The sequence below is a fragment of the Crinia signifera genome, chromosome 11 (genome assembly GCF_055691185.1).
Source record: "Crinia signifera chromosome 11, ASM5569118v1, whole genome shotgun sequence".
In the NCBI taxonomy this organism is placed as follows: domain Eukaryota; kingdom Metazoa; phylum Chordata; class Amphibia; order Anura; family Myobatrachidae; genus Crinia; species Crinia signifera.
This window is the reverse complement of record NC_139227.1, coordinates 56505880-56523402: the sequence shown is the minus strand read 5'-3', so window position 1 is coordinate 56523402 and position 17523 is coordinate 56505880. Positions and strand designations below refer to the sequence as shown.

General features: G+C 45.4%; 1 protein-coding gene across 4 annotated transcripts in view; it reads right to left on the bottom strand.

The window, feature by feature from the left end:
* The window catches only part of LOC146046056 (cyclic nucleotide-gated channel beta-1-like), a 415388-nt gene that overhangs the window by 322101 nt on the left and 75764 nt on the right, over positions 1-17523 (bottom strand). For 3 of the 4 annotated variants that reach the window (XM_083165226.1, XM_083165229.1, XM_083165227.1), the window contains 3 exons: positions 6789-6813; positions 5179-5221; positions 4643-4757 (listed from right to left, as the gene is read on the bottom strand). In XM_083165226.1, the coding sequence (XP_083021352.1) occupies positions 4643-4757; positions 5179-5221; positions 6789-6813 (183 nt within the window). The remainder of the gene's footprint in view (positions 1-4642; positions 4758-5178; positions 5222-6788; positions 6814-17523) is intronic. The other variant, XM_083165228.1, reaches the window with a different exon arrangement.

The following is a 17523-nucleotide window of genomic DNA, read 5'->3' as shown; positions in this document are numbered from 1 at the left end:
AAAATAGTTTGCTTTCTTATTCCCTTTTTATAGCAAACTTTGCACCTTTTTTGTGTCCTGCCCTTTTTTCCAGTGGAGGGGATTTCGTCAGGAAAATGCTGCCCTGGTACAATACGGGGGCCAGTACTAGAAGTACTGGGGCCCTCTGCCTGCTGGTTCCCAAATATTAGGCCCTTTATGACTTCCTCTTGAAAGTGCATAAATGTCCCCCTCTGGCTGGTAGAACGGAATAGCATGTAAGCGTTATACAGTGCCATCTGGATGATATACACGGCCAGCTTCTTGTACCAGATTTTTTTTTCCGCAGGGCACTGTACGGCTTCAGTACCTGATCTGAAAGATCCACTCCGCCCATGTACTTATTGTAATCCAGGATACAATTAGGTTTTGAGGTGTGGGTACTGGTACCTCGTACAGGGACGGAGGTGGTACTGTCTCCGTGAATTGTTGTCAGTATAAGGACATCCCTCTTGTCCTTTTATTTGACCAACAACATATTTTCGGTGCATATTCCCCTGCTTTCACCCCTTCTCATTACTTGGGCAATGTGCGTTTTTGGGAGGCCTCTTTGGTTCTTGCGCACAGTACCGCAAGCTGCTGTACCTCTTGAACCAAGGGCCTTAAACAGGGGGATGCTAGTGTAAAAGTTATCCACATAGAGGTGATAACCTTTATCCAGGAAGGGGTGCACTAAATCCCAGACAATTTTTCCACTAACACCTACGAGGGAGGGGGGGCATTCTGGCGGTTCAATTCTTGAATCCTTCCCTTCATATATCCTAAACCTGTGAGTGTACCCTGAGGTGCTTTCACACAGCTTATACATTTTTATGCCATACCTTGCCCTCTTATTGGGAAGGTACTGGCGGAATTTAACCCTTCCTTTAAAATGTATAAGGGACTCGTCTATGCAAATGAATTTATCTGGGATGTACATCTCTTCAAATTTGGCACTGAAATGATCAATGACCGGCCTGACTTTGAATAGCCGGTCAAAGGTGGGATCATCTCTGGGTGGGCACTGTGCATTATCGTTGTAATGCAAAAATTTAAGGATTAACTCAAAACAAGTCCGGGTCATGGCCATACGGTAAAGTGGGGTGCTGTACAGAACATCTGTACTCCAATATTGCCTAATTTCTGGCTTTTTTACGATGCCCATATGAAACACCAGACCCCAAAACGTCATCATCTCTACTGCATCTACAGGGGTCCTCCTAGCAAATGATGACGTGGGGTTTTGAGCAATAAACTGCTGGGCATATAAATTAGTTTGGTCCACCATTAAATTTATAAAATCATCAGAGAAAAATAATTTGAAAAAGTCAATTTCTCTGAGACCTGTGGAATCAAATTGGATTCCTGGCATGGCCAAAAACTCAGGAACCTGGGGCTCAAAATTGTCTGGTGGTGGGGTCCATACGAGATCAATTATTGGGGGGGGGGTCTCAGCTGCTCTACGGGGCGTCTTTGAGGGGGTCCCTCATCACTAGAGGAGGAAGAGGAGCTTAAGATGAATCCTTCAAATTCCCCGCTTGCCTCACTGGCTGTGTCAGAGTCAGAGGCAAGCATGGCATATGCCTCCTCCGCTGAATACATTCTTCTGGATGACTGGGATGACATTTGGGATGACATTTGGGATGACATTTTTATTTTTGTGTTTCTGGTAGTGAAATGTTTCAACACGTGTATAGTGTAGGGGGGGTACAAACTTTATTTCAATGTAGTATGTAGTGTGTAGTGTGTATGTAGTGCAGAAAAAAAAAAAAGGTCCTGCGCCAAAAATTGAGCACAGATGTTGGTCAGTAACGTCCGTCACTGAACAGCGCTCAAAGGCAACAGGAATTTGATCAAAAAAATTTGATCAAAAAAAATTAAAAAAAGACCCCACAGCACCCTCAAAAAAAAAAAAAAAAAAAAGGTGATCAGTGATGCGACACTGATTACCAGTGAGGGGCAGCAGGTGCACAACCTTTGGTGCAACTGACAGTGCAACTGGCAGTTATATATAAAAAAAAAAACCTCTGCACCCCCAAAAAGTTGCTGATCACCTCAGATATAGTGATCAGCACAAAAGGGGGGGGCAGCAGACACAAAATATAGCACTCTCTATCACTCTCTGTCACTATCTCTCTCTATCTCTCTCTATCTCTCTCTATCTCTCTCTATCTCTCACTATCTATCACTATCTATCACTCTATGACACTGCAGCAGCAGCACTGACAGTTATATATATAAAAAATAACCCCTGCACCCCCAAAAAGTTGCTGGGGGTGCACAAAAGGGGGGCAGCAGACACAAAATATAGCACTCTCTATCACTCTCTGTCACTATCTCTCTCTATCTCTCTCTATCTCTCTCTATCTATCACTCTATGACACTGCAGCAGCAGCACTGACAGTTATATATATAAAAAATAACCCCTGCACCCCCAAAAAGTTGCTGGGGGTGCACAAAAGGGGGGCAGCAGACACAAAATATAGCACTTTCTATCACTATCTCTCTCTATCTCTCTATCTCTCACTATCTATCACTCTATGACACTGCAGCAGCAGCACTGACAGGTATATATATAAAAAAAAAACCTGCGCCCCCAAAAAGTTGCTGATCAGTTAATTTATACTGATCAGCACAAAAGGGGGGGGCAGCAGTCAGTTGCACACTCAGTACAGCAACAAAAAATATATAGCACAATCTGGCACTATCTCTCTATCTCTCTCTATCTCTCTCTATCTATAACTCTATCACACTGCAGCAGCACAAAATATAGCACTCTCTGTCACTAGCCCTCTCTATCTCTCTCTATCTCTCTCTCTATCTATAACTCGAACACACTGCAGCAGCACAACACAGCACAGCACAACACAGGAAGAAGTAACAAGATCCAGGAACGCTACAAGCAGTGATCAGGTAAGTGTTTGCAAGGATCAGGTCAGTATATCGCGGCAGATAGGCACGGTGACCGCACTGCACGCAATTCCAGACCGGAATGGCGTCTGCAGTGCAGTCACCGTTAGTTTAAATCACCCTCCATGGCTGTGATTGGTTCGTCGGTCCGACGAACCAATCACGGCCTTTGGGGGCGGGTGGGGTGAGGTGGGGTGACACCAGTGTCACCCTTACACCCCGTGGTGATTGGTGCTGTACTTTACAGCACCAATCACCACCGATCCCTGTGTCACCGGCGAACGTTATTCGCCGGTGACACAGAAAACGCTGTAATTGGCTGTTCACACTGAACAGCCAATCACAGCGATCGCCGACGGGGGGGCGGCATCGCAGCCCCCCCTGGGCATGCAGGGACATGTCTGCTGTCAGGGACAGCAGACATGTTTAAACTGTCACCGCGTCTATAGACGCGGTGACAGTTTAAAGCCATGACGTACATTTACGCCATGTGTCGGGAAGTACATCCCGGCCATGACGTAAATGTACGTCAAATGTCGGGAAGGGGTTAAGTCAGTTTAAGGGTTTAGATAAGTTTATTAAAGTGTGGGGCATAAAGATTTCCGATGGTAAGTTTATGAGGGGACACCGGGACTGTCTGTGTAACAGATGTTCTGAGAGTGAGGGGACGCCGGGACTGTCTGTATTACATGTGTCCTGAGAGTGAGGGGACACTGGGATTGTCTGTATTACATGTGTCCTGAGAGTGAGGGGACACTGGGATTGTCTGTAGTACATGTGTCCTGAGAGTGAGGGGACGCCGGGACTGTCTTTATTACACGTGTCATGAGTGTGAGGGGACACCGGAACTGTCTGTATTACACGTGTCCTGAGAGTGAGGGGACGCTGGGATTGTCTGTAGTTCAGTACATGTGTCCTGAGATTGAGGGGACGCTGGGATTGTCTGTAGTACAGTACACGTGTCCTGAGAGTGAGGGGACACTGGGATTGTCTGTAGTACAGTACATGTGTCCTGAGAGTGAGGGGACGCTGGGATTGTCTGTAGTACAGTACATGTGTCCTGAGAGTGAGGGGACGCTGGGATTGTCTGTAGTACATGTGTCCTGAGAGTGAGGGGACGCCGGGACTGTCTGTATTACACGTCTCCTGAGAGTGAGGGGACACTGGGATTGTCTGTAGTACACATGTCCTGAGAGTGAGGTGACGCCGGGACTGTCTGTATTACACGTGTCCTGAGTGTGAGGGGATGCTGTGACTGTCTGTATTACACGTGTCCTGAGAGTGAGGGGACACCGGGACTGTCTGTATTACACATGTCCTGACAGTGAGGGGACGCCGGGACTGTCTGTATTACACGTGTCCGGAGAGTGAGGAGACACCAGGACTTTCTGTATTACACGTGTTCTGAGAGTGAGGGGACACCGGGACTGTCTGTATTACACATGTCTTGACAGTGAGGGGACGCCGGGACTGTCTGTATTACGCATGTCCTGAGAGTGAGAGGACGCCGGGACTGTCTGTATAACACGTGTCCTGAGAGTGAGGGAATGCCAGCACTGTCTGTATTACACGTGTACTGAGAGTGTAAACAGGAACTGTCTGTATTACATGTGTCATGTACAACCATTTTGGTATATATAAATTACAGACAGTTATACAGTTTTGCACTTATTATCCGAGTATACAGGAAACTAGAGCTGTGCTGCTTTGAAGCCTTCTCCTGGCAGACTCTGACCTGCTCCACTACCTCAGGGTTGGGCTCAGACGTTCTCCTCTGGCTCCAGGACGGCTGAGGGACAACCTTTTCCAAGCCATGAGATAACCATGAAAGGACTCCCAGAGTAGAACCACTGGAAAACATCAATGTTGCATCCAAATTAATATGTCATATACCAAAATAAGGAATCAGTTACAGGACACAGCTGGAAGACAGGACACAGGTGGAGGACAGGTGACAGGACACAGCTGAAGGACAGGTGACAGGCCACAGGTGGAGGACAGGTGGCAGGACACAGCTGGAGGACAGGTGACAGGACACAGCTGAGAGACAGGTGACAGGCCACAGCTGAGAGACAGGTGACAGGCCACAGCTGGAGGACAGGTGACAGGCCACAGCTAGAGCACACTTGACAGGTAGAGGACAGCACACAGGTGGAGGACAGGTGACACCCACACAAATACCACATTTCATGGTTACTCTGGGGCAGGACTATGATCAGGACCAATGTCTATAGCGCGAGCTGGGCATATACCCAGGTATACAGGGCTCACCTATCTGTGTGCTCCGAGGGCCCATTCTCTGTTCTTTTTTCCTCTGAAGAGAAAACAAGTATTAATTATCACAAACCTGCAGGATAACAATGGTGGAGAGCATGTGCTGTGGTCATACGTGACCTTTGCAAAGTGAATGCTAATCATGTCCCTGCCAGTACATTATAATACTAATTATAATCACGTATAAATCAGCTGTATAACAGCCAACATACATTCCCCCATGTTCCCGATCACTGATTGGCTGTGTAATGGCCTCCAAACATCTGCCTCCCGATTCCACCATGTTCCCGATCACTAATTGGCTGTGTAACGGCCTCCATACATCTGCCTCCCGATTCCTCCATGTACCCGATCACTTATTGGCTGTGTAACGGCCTCCATACATCTGCCTCCCTATTCCTTCATGTGCCCGCTCACTGATTGGCTGTGTAACGGTCTCCGTACATCTGCCTCCCGATTCCCCCATGTTCCCAATCACTGATTCCCTGCGTAACAGCCTCCATACCTCTGCCTCCCTATTCCCCCCATGTGCCCAATCACTGATTGGCTGTGTAACGGCCTCCATACATTTGCCACCCGATCCCCCCATGTGCCCGTTCACTGATTGGCTTTGTAACAGCCTCCATACATCTGCCTCCCTACTCCCCCCATGTGCCTGCTCACTGATTGGCTGTGTACAGGCCTCCATACATCTGCCTCCCAATTCCCCCATATGACCGAAACCAACGATTGATGATCAATGATCCATCACTTCCTTATAATTATCACCAATCCCGCCCATTCTCACTTAAGATCGTTCAGTCATTAGACACAGCCACCATGTACAGTATGGCCCATCCACAGCAACAGTCCAGTACTAGTCCCTGACACACAGCCCCCCTCTCACTGCTCTGCAATAACACCACAACAGTTAACACACCAGGGGAGGGATGTATTAATATACATCGCCGCCCTTCGCCGGGTGTCCGCCGCAATGCCAGCGCATATGTACTAACATATGCGGCTAGCATCGCGGTACGGTAACGGAAACCCCCCTCGATACCTGTACTGTGGTCTGCGGGGGGTCTCCGTCTCCTTCCTGCCGGCTCCTGATGCCTACACGCCGGGGACAGCTAAGCAGGCTGTCCCCGGCGCCTCCTCCTCCCCCCTGCAGCCGGAAGGACGTCCGGCTGCTTTGATAGGGGGAGGAAGGGCTTACCTTCTGGGGTCCTGGAGGACCTGCAAGAAGGTAAGCCCAAGGGAGGGGGAAAGGGGGGGTCGGCGAGGCGGCGGGGTTGTGGCGAGGCGGCGGGCGGCGAAAAGAAGCCCATAGGCTTCTATAGGCGATACCCTGCCTGGCGAAAACGGGGCGGACGGGTATTGGTACATAGGAAAATGCGGTAAAACCCCCGTTTTACCGCATTTTCCCTTTAGTACATCCCGCCCAATGAGAGACAATGCAGATTACCAATCCTACAGGTGTAATAGCAACATGCACCTACTCTGATCTCTGCTCTGCAGCTCAGGGACTCTAATGGGAACATACTATACTACTGCTCACACATGTGCACAGTCTATATACAATTATCACTACCGTCTCCCGCACAATGCCATATAATGCTCCTTACCTGTCTCACTCACCGGCTGCAGCTTCTGAAATAGACAGATGACAACAGTGTTATATAGGAAGGGGTGACACATGGGAGATGAGGACAATCAGCAACACACACATGTACATAGATGCTCCCACATGTGTCTGAGGCGGTAAGATTGTATATAGCTGATACAGGAAACCACAGTCTGAGAGTTATATAGTGGTAGGAGCAGGGTCCTCAGCAGCACAGAGCAGGGATGTCACACTGATACAGGAAGCCACAGGCTGAGAGTTATATAGTGGTGGGAGCAGGGTCCCTAGCAGCACAGAGCAGGGATGTCAGTGTGCTGGTACACTGACACAGGCTGATACACTGATACAGGCGGAGCGTTATATAGTGGTAGGAGCAGGGTCCCCAACAGCACAGAGTAGGGATTTCAGGCTGCAGTAGTTACACTTAGGGCCTTATTCTGGTTAGGTTGGTGAAACGTACATACGGTCCCTCTCACCGTGCGTTTCCCGTACGCTCGCGGTGAGCGAAAGCCCGCCCACAGAACAGCCGCACACGTACGGTCGCAGACACAGACAATGGGGAGTGGCGTACACTTGAGCATACGCCACCGTGTATAGACGGATCTCCCTCTTAGCCACCGATACCTGGCGTACATCAGAGCGTACGCCAAAGTACACGGACGGATCTCGTCCGTTTTCACACCGACACCTTCCGTATATCTGAGCGTACGCCACAGTGCAAGTAGAAATTGAGTCCAAAAACATCATTGTTGCTCTTAGAAGTGGTTTATGTGTATTTTTCCTAAGAAAAAACTGGTATGTTTGTGTTACAGTGAAAAAGTTGACACATGTCGACTTCTGTGAATTGAGTGTCCTGCTTTTTAAAGTATACAAAAACACTTTCTGAATGGGTGTAGATGGTTATAAAATAACTACCTTGACATACATAAGCAGGTCTTAGAATGAATATTACCTAAAATTAAACCAACCTTTACATGTTGAGAAGTGTAGAAAGATAAGGTTCCAATGTGTTTGAGGGCTGTGTGTGGCTTGCAAGTAGTGAAAGAATGTTTTTTACTTAATAACCTGCAGCATTGCTTATTACATTCAGGTGTAGTAATCAGTGTTAATTAGCAGACCCAGGCATCCGCTCTCATACGGTATCTCTAGTGCTGTGTACACACGGGGGCGATAGGGGCTGAAATCGCTGAGCGACCATATTGCCAGTGATTGGAGTGTGCACCAGCGATAAATCGCCGGGTGCGCGCTCCCGTTTTCAGCCTCTTAATGGTCGCTGGTCGCCGCACATGCGCATTGCGAAAGATACGCATGCGCAGATGAAAAAAAAAACCGATCCGCCCGTATAAGGTCCCACCGTACCAAACAGAATAAACCCATTAGTTACATAGGGCCTTATTCTAGTTCACTCTTAGAGGCAAATTCCTTCTTAAATGGACAAAAAAATGTGCACTGCAGGTGGGGGAGATATAACATGTGCAGAGAGAGTTAGATTTGGGTGGGGTTTTTCTTCAAAGTGAGATCTATATTGCAGTGTAAAAATAAAGCAGTCAGTATTTTCCCTGCACAGAAACAAAATAACTCACCCAAATCTAATTCTATCTGCACCTGTTACATCTGCCCCCCTGCAGTGCAAATGGTTTTGTCCATCTGAGAAGGACTTTGCCTCGAAGAGTGAACTAGAATAAGGCCCATAGTTACATAGTAGATAAGGCCGAGTAAAGACTTTCATTGCGTCCATCAAGTTCAACCTAGGTTTTAATAGATTTTCCCTTGAGATATAGATATATATATATATATATATATATATATATATATTTATATATATATATATAGGGACGATTTCCAAATAATTGAAAACAGGAGGCGGCACTCAAAAAAAACGTGAATGGCTTGTATTAGAACATAATGGTGAAAAAACTGTCAGTTTGCATGGTCAACAGTTTCGGAGCTGACGCCCCTTCCTCAAGACCACTGACATAACAACTCAAACCAAAGAGAACACAAGAGTGAGGTGCAAAACAGAATATATATATATATATATATATATGGGATGCAGTTAAGATCCCGGCGGTCGGGATCCCGGCGTTCAGAATCCCGACGCCGGAAACCTGACCGCCGATATCCCGACAAGGGGGGGACGGGGATCGCCCCCCCTTGCAGGCTCGCTGCGCTCGCCACGCAGCAGGCCCGGTGCCTCGCTACGCTCGACACACTAATTTATTCTCCCTCCAGGGGTGTCATGGACACCCACGGAGGGAGAATGTGTCGGGATTCCGGCGGTCGGTACCATAGCGGTACCATAATCAAACTTAATATCAGTGTAATAGCATGTCAGTGTAATAGCAGTAAAAGCGCTCAATAGCGCTTCTGAACTCAGCTGCCGCTGGACCGGAAGTAGAACTTGCGTTCCACCGGTCTCAATGATGAGGGACTTCCGCGTTCCAGGGATAACTGGTCACGCAATGAACACCGGTGTTGAAACCGGAAGTTACACTTGCGTTCCAGTTACCCTGGCGGCAGGAGAATCGTGCGTCTCATCTGTTGCTGGGTAACAGGATAACAAAACACCCAGTCCATTCGGCAGAGATATACATCGCGGCTGGCTGGTAATAAGCATAATCCTGAACGAAAGTGGGGATCGCTTGATAAATGAATCCACATGGGGTACTCAAAAAGGCTCGGGGAACAAGACCTGTGGCACTTCAACTATAGATGAGATAATGTACGGGTATCATGAACCAGCCCGGGCGGCCTCACTAATACTGGCAAATTAAACAGTGCTACACATAAGTGTATAGAAAAATTGACCTACTACTCACCACATATATTTACATATAAAAAAAAAAAAAAAAACACAATTTTTAAGAAAGACATATAGAATGAAAAAAATGTGTATATACAAAAAATATTGAAAATATTTACAATGTTAATTTTTATATATATTTTTATAGTAATTTTAGTTCCACAGATGGGACCATAGAGTGCCATGTAGAAATTGATAATGGCACATTGACATTAGTTCTATATGTCACCAAAAGATCAAAAATTTAATAAAACAAATGAACCATGGGAGCTATGTGGAGGCATATAAGAATACCATCACATCAAAAAATCTTATATATCCACATACATAAGTATAGAACTAACCAAATACACAAATAAATGAAAACAAATAAATGGAATAGCCTGGAGACACCAAATCCTACTTCAAAACGCAAAAAAATCCGAACTGAGGCAAATAGAAAAAGTAATCATAAAAATGAAAAAACAGGAACAAGGTATTGGGTATTATCATCTCAAAAAGATGGACAACGGGTTCGCCTCATTCAGGCCTTTAGGGGCAAGTGTGCCCAACTCAAAGATCCACTTAGCTTCTCTTTTTTTGAGCATAGTGTCCCTATCGCCCCCTCTCACAGGTTTAGGGATGTGGTCAATGAGCATACACCGGAGGCTAGCCACACTGTGGCCCAATTTGGCAAAATGCTTCCCGACCGGTTTGTCTGACACCTTAGATTCAATAGCTGCTCTAATAGTGGTCCTATGATTTGCCATCCTCTCGCCAAAGTCTCTTTTGGTGAGGCCTACATAGTAAAGGCCGCAAGGGCAAATAAGGATGTATATTACATAATCCATCCTACAATGGAGGCGATGTTTGATGAGGATCTTTTTCCCACTGTGTGGGTGGGCAAATGAAGGTCCTGTCATCAAGGACCTGCACGTAGTGCAATCGCTGCATCTGAAGCAGCCATTCCTGGGTCGAGGGATCCAGGTGCCTGTGTCTCTAGATGGTTGGCTGAGAGGTCTCATCAGAAGGTCTTTCAAATTGCATCCCCGTCTGTACGCACACATAGGGGGTACTTGACTTACCCCAGTGAATGCTGGGTCGGTGGCAATTATTGGCCAGAATTTGGACAATTTCTGCTTCCTTCTGTGTGCACCTGTATCAAAAGTGTTTGTATAAATCATCCTCGGTTTCTTGTCAGGTGCAGTCAACATCGTTGGATCTGCTGAAAATTTAGACCTTGCCTTGGTGAGGCATCTAGAAAGGGTGGTATCAGAGTAGCCACGCTCTTTGAACCTGGAGTACATATCTCCAATCTGTTCTTCCGTTGTAACTGTAGCAGTATTATTCCTCAGGACTCTTAGAAATTGAGACACTGGTAGATTCTCCTTGAGATGTGGTGGGTGATGGCTAGTCGCATGGAGGAGAGAATTTCTGTCCGTTTCTTTGCGGTAAAGCCTAGTCCCTAGGCCATAGCCATCCCTGAACAGCGTTACATCAAGGAAATTAATTTCAAAACAACTGAAAGAAAAGGTGAAGCGGATCGGTGTCTCCAGGCTATTCAAACAAAAAAGCATGTCCTTCAGGTCCTGCTCACTGCCTAGCCAAATCAAAAAGACATTGTCTATATAACGACGGTAGTAAAATATGTTGGTACCATAAGTTGGAAAGATATATTGCCATATACAAATTGGCATATGCGGGGGCCAAATTCGACCCCATAGCGGTGCCAGTCTTTTGTATAAAGTATTTATCTTTATACAAGAAATAATTCCTGGTCAAAACCAGGGTCGTAAGTTCAACCAATAATTCAGTGGGTGGACCACCGCGTAAATCATCTTGTAGTGTATGTCTGATCACCTCAAGGCCAGCCCTGTGGGGAATCACAGTGTACAGTGATGCGACATCCATCGTCACTAGAATCGCATCAGGGGGTATAACTGGGATCCTCTTAAGGCTTTGTAACAGATCACCTGTATCTTTCAAATAACTCGAGGTTTTAACCACATAAGGTTGCAGATGGTGGTCCACAAAACGCGCCAAAGGTTGCAGGATGGATCCCCTGGCCGAGATAATCGGTCGGCCAGGCGGATCCGTCATGCTTTTGTGGATCTTTGGCATAGTATAAATAATAGGACAAATTGGATAGTCCACCTTCAGAAAACCACAGATATTTTCATCTATCCACCCTGCAGAAAATGCCAGATCTAGTGTGCTGTCAACTTCTTTTTTAACCCTCATTCCAGGATCACCTGGGAGACATTGATATACCATGTCATCGTTCAATTGACGTAGGATCTCTCTGTCGTAGTCAACCCGATCTTGGATGACCAACGCACCCCCCTTGTCGGCCTGTCTGAAGACCAGGGAGTCGTTGGCCATCAAAGAATTAAGGGCTTCACGTTCAGTTATTTGTAAATTATGGAACTGCGGATGTATAGATGCTGAGTCCTTAGAACAATCAGTGAGTCTCAGGAATGTTTTAACACTGGGGTTGGCACTGGGGGGATCAAACATACTTGGTTGCTTAAACAGGGGTATCTCAGTATTGTTTTCACCACTTTTAAAAAAATTCTCTTAACCTGAGCTTTCGCCCAAATTTATAATGATCCACAGTGGACTGAAAAGGCTGTTGGTCACAAGTAGGTACGAAGGAAAAACCAAAGGACAATACCTTGGTTTCACTACTGGTTAAAAGGTGACTTGACAGATTGATTACAGAATCCATCACTTGGGATTCCTGCCTCGTCTTCTTCTTATTGTGCCCGTCCCTTCTTGAGGGGTATCGGGTTCGTCCCCCGGTCTCCCTCGGTTTTTTGCCCGGGTATCCCGGGAAAAAGACCCAGTGGGGGGTTTCTGAAATCTTTGGTCATTATCTCCTCTCTCGGAGTCAGAATTAGACGCAGAGGTGGAAAAATATTGTTGTTTGAACCGATTTTGCCTAAACCGGTTTCTGTTCGGGTCTGAATCACCCTTCAGCCACCTGTAAACTTGGTGGGAGCTGTAATCACTATTAACCGTGGCCAATTTGCGTCGTTTGAACGCTACCAGTTCATGCTCAAAAGTACCTATTTGTTCCTTTAGCTTGTCAGTCCACTTGCTCTTTTTATCAGACAATAAGGTTGCCAGATATCTGGAGTTAAACTCCTCAATCTCCGCCCTAAATTTGTTCAATTCTACCCCAACTTCTTCAATCACTAGCACCATGAGGTCTTAGGGCACATTTGTTCAGCACCCCACACCATCTAGCGCAAAATGTCAAATTATTACACCCGATGGTGGGGGTGTTAGCCACCCTGAATCCTCTAGGTATTCTCTTATTTCTAAAATATTCAGAGAGGAATTGTCCATGGAGAGTCAATTCTACCTCATGTTTCTTAAGTTTATGTAGTCTGAAATATAAGTCAGTGGGGGTATCATCAAGTAACTTTGAGAATTCAACAGCATTAAATAACACTTTTTCAGCGTCGTCATCCGTTAGAGACACCACATTATTATTAGTGGTTTAGATGACTGAGTAATTGGTTAAACACTTAAACCTGTAATGGTCACACCACAAAAGCTATGGCAGTAAGCAAGAACCCTCAGGACACGTGAAAAAAAAGAGAAAAAGAAAAGGAAAAATACCAAAAAATAAAATAAAAAAGTGAAAAAAAAAAGTGAAAAAATGCCAAAAATCAAAAATCAAAAAATGCCAGCAAGTGGAAAAACAGTCAATGTCCTCCAAGGGGGGTCAAATAGCCTGTAGTTTGGTTTTTATCCCAACAAGGTAATTTTCTGTAGGTGCTAGGCGCAAGATGTATCACTCCAGACTTGGAGAAACCACCACACAAATATATGGAAAGGGTCCGCACTCAAGGTTAATTGTTGTCACAGGGGGTGCTCCAACAGATGAATGAACATCAAAGAGGTATAGAAGTACATGAAATGGGCACTCACCAAGGTCTTAATTTCAGCAGAGTAATTTTATTGAAGAAACAAGAATACATCCGACGTGACGTGACGTGACGTTTCGATCTGGTATAGATCGTCATCAGGAATATGAACAACAGAAATAACTGGTATCATGTCCAACAACAGGCAACCTGGTATCCATCCATAGAGGAGATACAACTGTATAGCCTCACCGGGCCAGTTTAAGTACCCTTATACCGGAAGTGATGTCATCACTTCCTGGTGTAACATTATCAGTGGTCAATTGCGTGTTTCTAAGCAGAATGGTGTATAATATATTGTGTCCCACTCAGCGCTAGCGGTACCATAATCAAACTTAATATAAGTGTAATAGCATAACAGTGTAATAGCAGTAAAAGCGTTCAATAGCGCTTCTGAACTCAGCTGCCGCTGGACCGGAAGTAGAACTTGCGTTCCACCGGTCTCAATGATGAGGGACTTCCGCGTTCCAGGGATAACTGGTCACGCAATGAACACCGGTGTTGAAACCGGAAGTTACACTTGCGTTCCAGTTACCCTGGCGGCAGGAGAATCATGCGTCTCATCTGTTGCTGGGTAACAGGATAACAAAACACCCAGTCCATTCGGCAGAGATATACATTGCGGCTGGCTGGTAATAAGCATAATCCTGAACGAAAGTGGGGATCGCTTGATAAATGAATCCACATGGGGTACTCAAAAAGGCTCGGGGAACAAGACCTGTGGCACTTCAACTATAGATGAGATAATGTACGGGTATCATGAACCAGCCCGGGCTGCCTCACTAATACTGGCAAATTAAACAGTGTTACACATAAGTGTATAGAAAAATTGACCTACTAGTCACCACATATATTTACATATAAAAAAACCAAAAAAACACAATTGCTGAACATGCTGAACAAATGTGCCCTGGACCTCATGGTGCTAGTGATTGAAGAAGTTGGGGTAGAATTGAACAAAATTAGGGCGGAGATTGAGGAGTTTAACTCCAAATATCTGGCAACCTTATTGTCTGATAAAAAGAGCAAGTGGACTGACAAGCTAAAGGAACAAATAGGTACTTTTGAGCAGGAACTGGTAGCGTTCAAACGACGCAAATTGGCCACGGTTAATAGTGATTACAGCTCCCACCAAGTTTACAGGTGGCTGAAGGGTGATTCAGGCCCGAACAGAAACCGGTTTAGGCAAAATCGGTTCAAACAACAATATTCTTCCACCTCTGCGTCTAATTCTGACTCCGAGAGAGGAGATAACGACCAAAGATTTCAGAAACCCCCCACTGGGTCTTTTTCCCGGGATACCCGGGCAAAAAAACGAGGGAGACCGGGGGACGAACCCGATACCCCTCAAGAAGGGACGGGCACAATAAGAAGAAGACGAGGCAGGAATCCCAAGTGATGGATTCTGTAATTAATCTGTATAGTCACCTTTTAACCAGTAGTGAAACCAAGGTATTGTCCTTTGGTTTTTCCTTCGTACCTACTTGTGACCAACAGCCTTTTCAGTCCACTGTGGATCATTATAAATTTGGGCGAAAGCTCAGGTTAAGAGAATTTTTTTAAAAGTGGTGAAAACAATACTGAGATACCCCTGTTTAAGCAACCAAGTATGTTTGATCCCCCCAGTGCCAACCCCAGTGTTAAAACATTCCTGAGACTCACTGATTGTTCTAAGGACTCAGCATCTATACATCCGCAGTTCCATAATTTACAAATAACTGAACGTGAAGCCCTTAATTCTTTGATGGCCAACGACTCCCTGGTCTTCAGACAGGCCGACAAGGGGGGTGCGTTGGTCATCCAAGATCGGGTTGACTACGACAGAGAGATCCTACGTCAATTGAACGATGACATGGTATATCAATGTCTCCCAGGTGATCCTGGAATGAGGGTTAAAAAAGAAGTTGACAGCACACTAGATCTGGCATTTTCTGCAGGGTGGATAGATGAAAATATCTGTGGTTTTCTGAAGGTGGACTATCCAATTTGTCCTATTATTTATACTATGCCGAAGATCCACAAAAGCATGACGGATCCGCCTGGCCGACCGATTATCTCGGCCAGGGGATCCATCCTGCAACCTTTGGCGCATTTTGTGGACCACCATCTGCAACCTTATGTGGTTAAAACCTTGAGTTATTTGAAAGATACAGGTGATCTGTTACAAAGCCTTAAGAGGATCCCAGTTATACCCCCTGATGCGATTCTAGTGACGATGGATGTCGCATCACTGTACACTGTGATTCCCCACGGGGCTGGCCTTGATGTGATCAGACATACACTACAAGATGATTTACGCGGTGGTCCACCCACTGAATTCTGGGTTGAGCGTACGACCCTGGTTTTGACCAGGAATCATTTCTTGTATAAAGATAAATACTTTATACAAAAGACTGGCACCGCTATGGGGTCGAATTTGGCCCCCGCATATGCCAATTTGTATATGGCTTGTTATGAACAACAATATAACTTTCCAAATTATGGTACCAACATATTTTACTACCGTCGTTATATAGACGATGTCTTTTTGATTTGGCTAGGCAGTGAGCAGGACCTGAAGGACATGCTTTTTTGTTTGAATAGCCTGGAGACACCGATCCGCTTCACCTTTTCTTTCAGTTGTTTTGAAATTAATTTCCTTGATGTGACGCTGTTCAGGGATGGCTATGGCCTAGGGACTAGGCTTTACCGTAAAGAAACGGACAGAAATTCTCTCCTCCATGCGACTAGCCATCACCCACCACATCTCAAGGAGAATCTACCAGTGTCTCAATTTCTAAGAGTCCTGAGGAATAATAATACTGCTACAGTTACAACGGAAGAACAGATTGGAGATATGTACTCCAGGTTCAAAGAGCGTGGCTACTCTGATACCACCCTTTCTAGATGCCTCACCAAGGCAAGGTCTAAATTTTCAGCAGATCCAACGATGTTGACTGCACCTGACAAGAAACCGAGGATGATTTATACAAACACTTTTGATACAGGTGCACACAGAAGGAAGCAGAAATTGTCCAAATTCTGGCCAATAATTGCCACCGACCCAGCATTCACTGGGGTAAGTCAAGTACCCCCTATGTGTGCGTACAGACGGGGACGCAATTTGAAAGACCTTCTGATGAGACCTCTCAGCCAACCATCTAGAGACACAGGCACCTGGATCCCTCGACCCAGGAATGGCTGCTTTAGATGCAGCGATTGCACTACGTGCAGGTCCTTGATGACAGGACCTTCATTTGCCCACCCACACAGTGGGAAAAAGATCCTCATCAAACATCGCCTCCATTGTAGGATGGATTATGTAATATACATCCTTATTTGCCCTTGCGGCCTTTACTATGTAGGCCTCACCAAAAGAGACTTTGGCGAGAGGATGGCAAATCATAGGACCACTATTAGAGCAGCTATTGAATCTAAGGTGTCAGACAAACCGGTCGGGAAGCATTTTGCCAAATTGGGCCACAGTGTGGCTAGCCTCCGGTGTATGCTCATTGACCACATCCCTAAACCTGAGAGAGGGAGCGATAGGGACACTATGCTCAAAAAAAGAGAAGCTAAGTGGATCTTTGAGTTGGGCACACTTGCCCCTAAAGGCCTGAATGAGGCGAACCCGTTGTCCATCTTTTTGAGATGATAATACCCAATACCTTGTTCCTGTTTTTTCATTTTTATGATTACTTTTTCTATTTGCCTCAGTTCGGATTTTTTTGCGTTTTGAAGTAGGATTTGGTGTCTCCAGGCTATTCCATTTATTTGTTTTCATTTATTTGTGTATTTGGTTAGTTCTATACTTATGTATGTGGATATATAAGATTTTTTGATGTGATGGTATTCTTATATGCCTCCACATAGCTCCCATGGTTTATTTGTTTTATTAAATTTTTTATCTTTTGGTGACATATAGAACTAATGTCAATGTGCCATTATCAATTTCTACATGGCACTCTATGGTCCCGGCTGTGGAACTAAAATTACTATAAAAATATATATAAAAATTAACATTGTAAATATTTTCAATA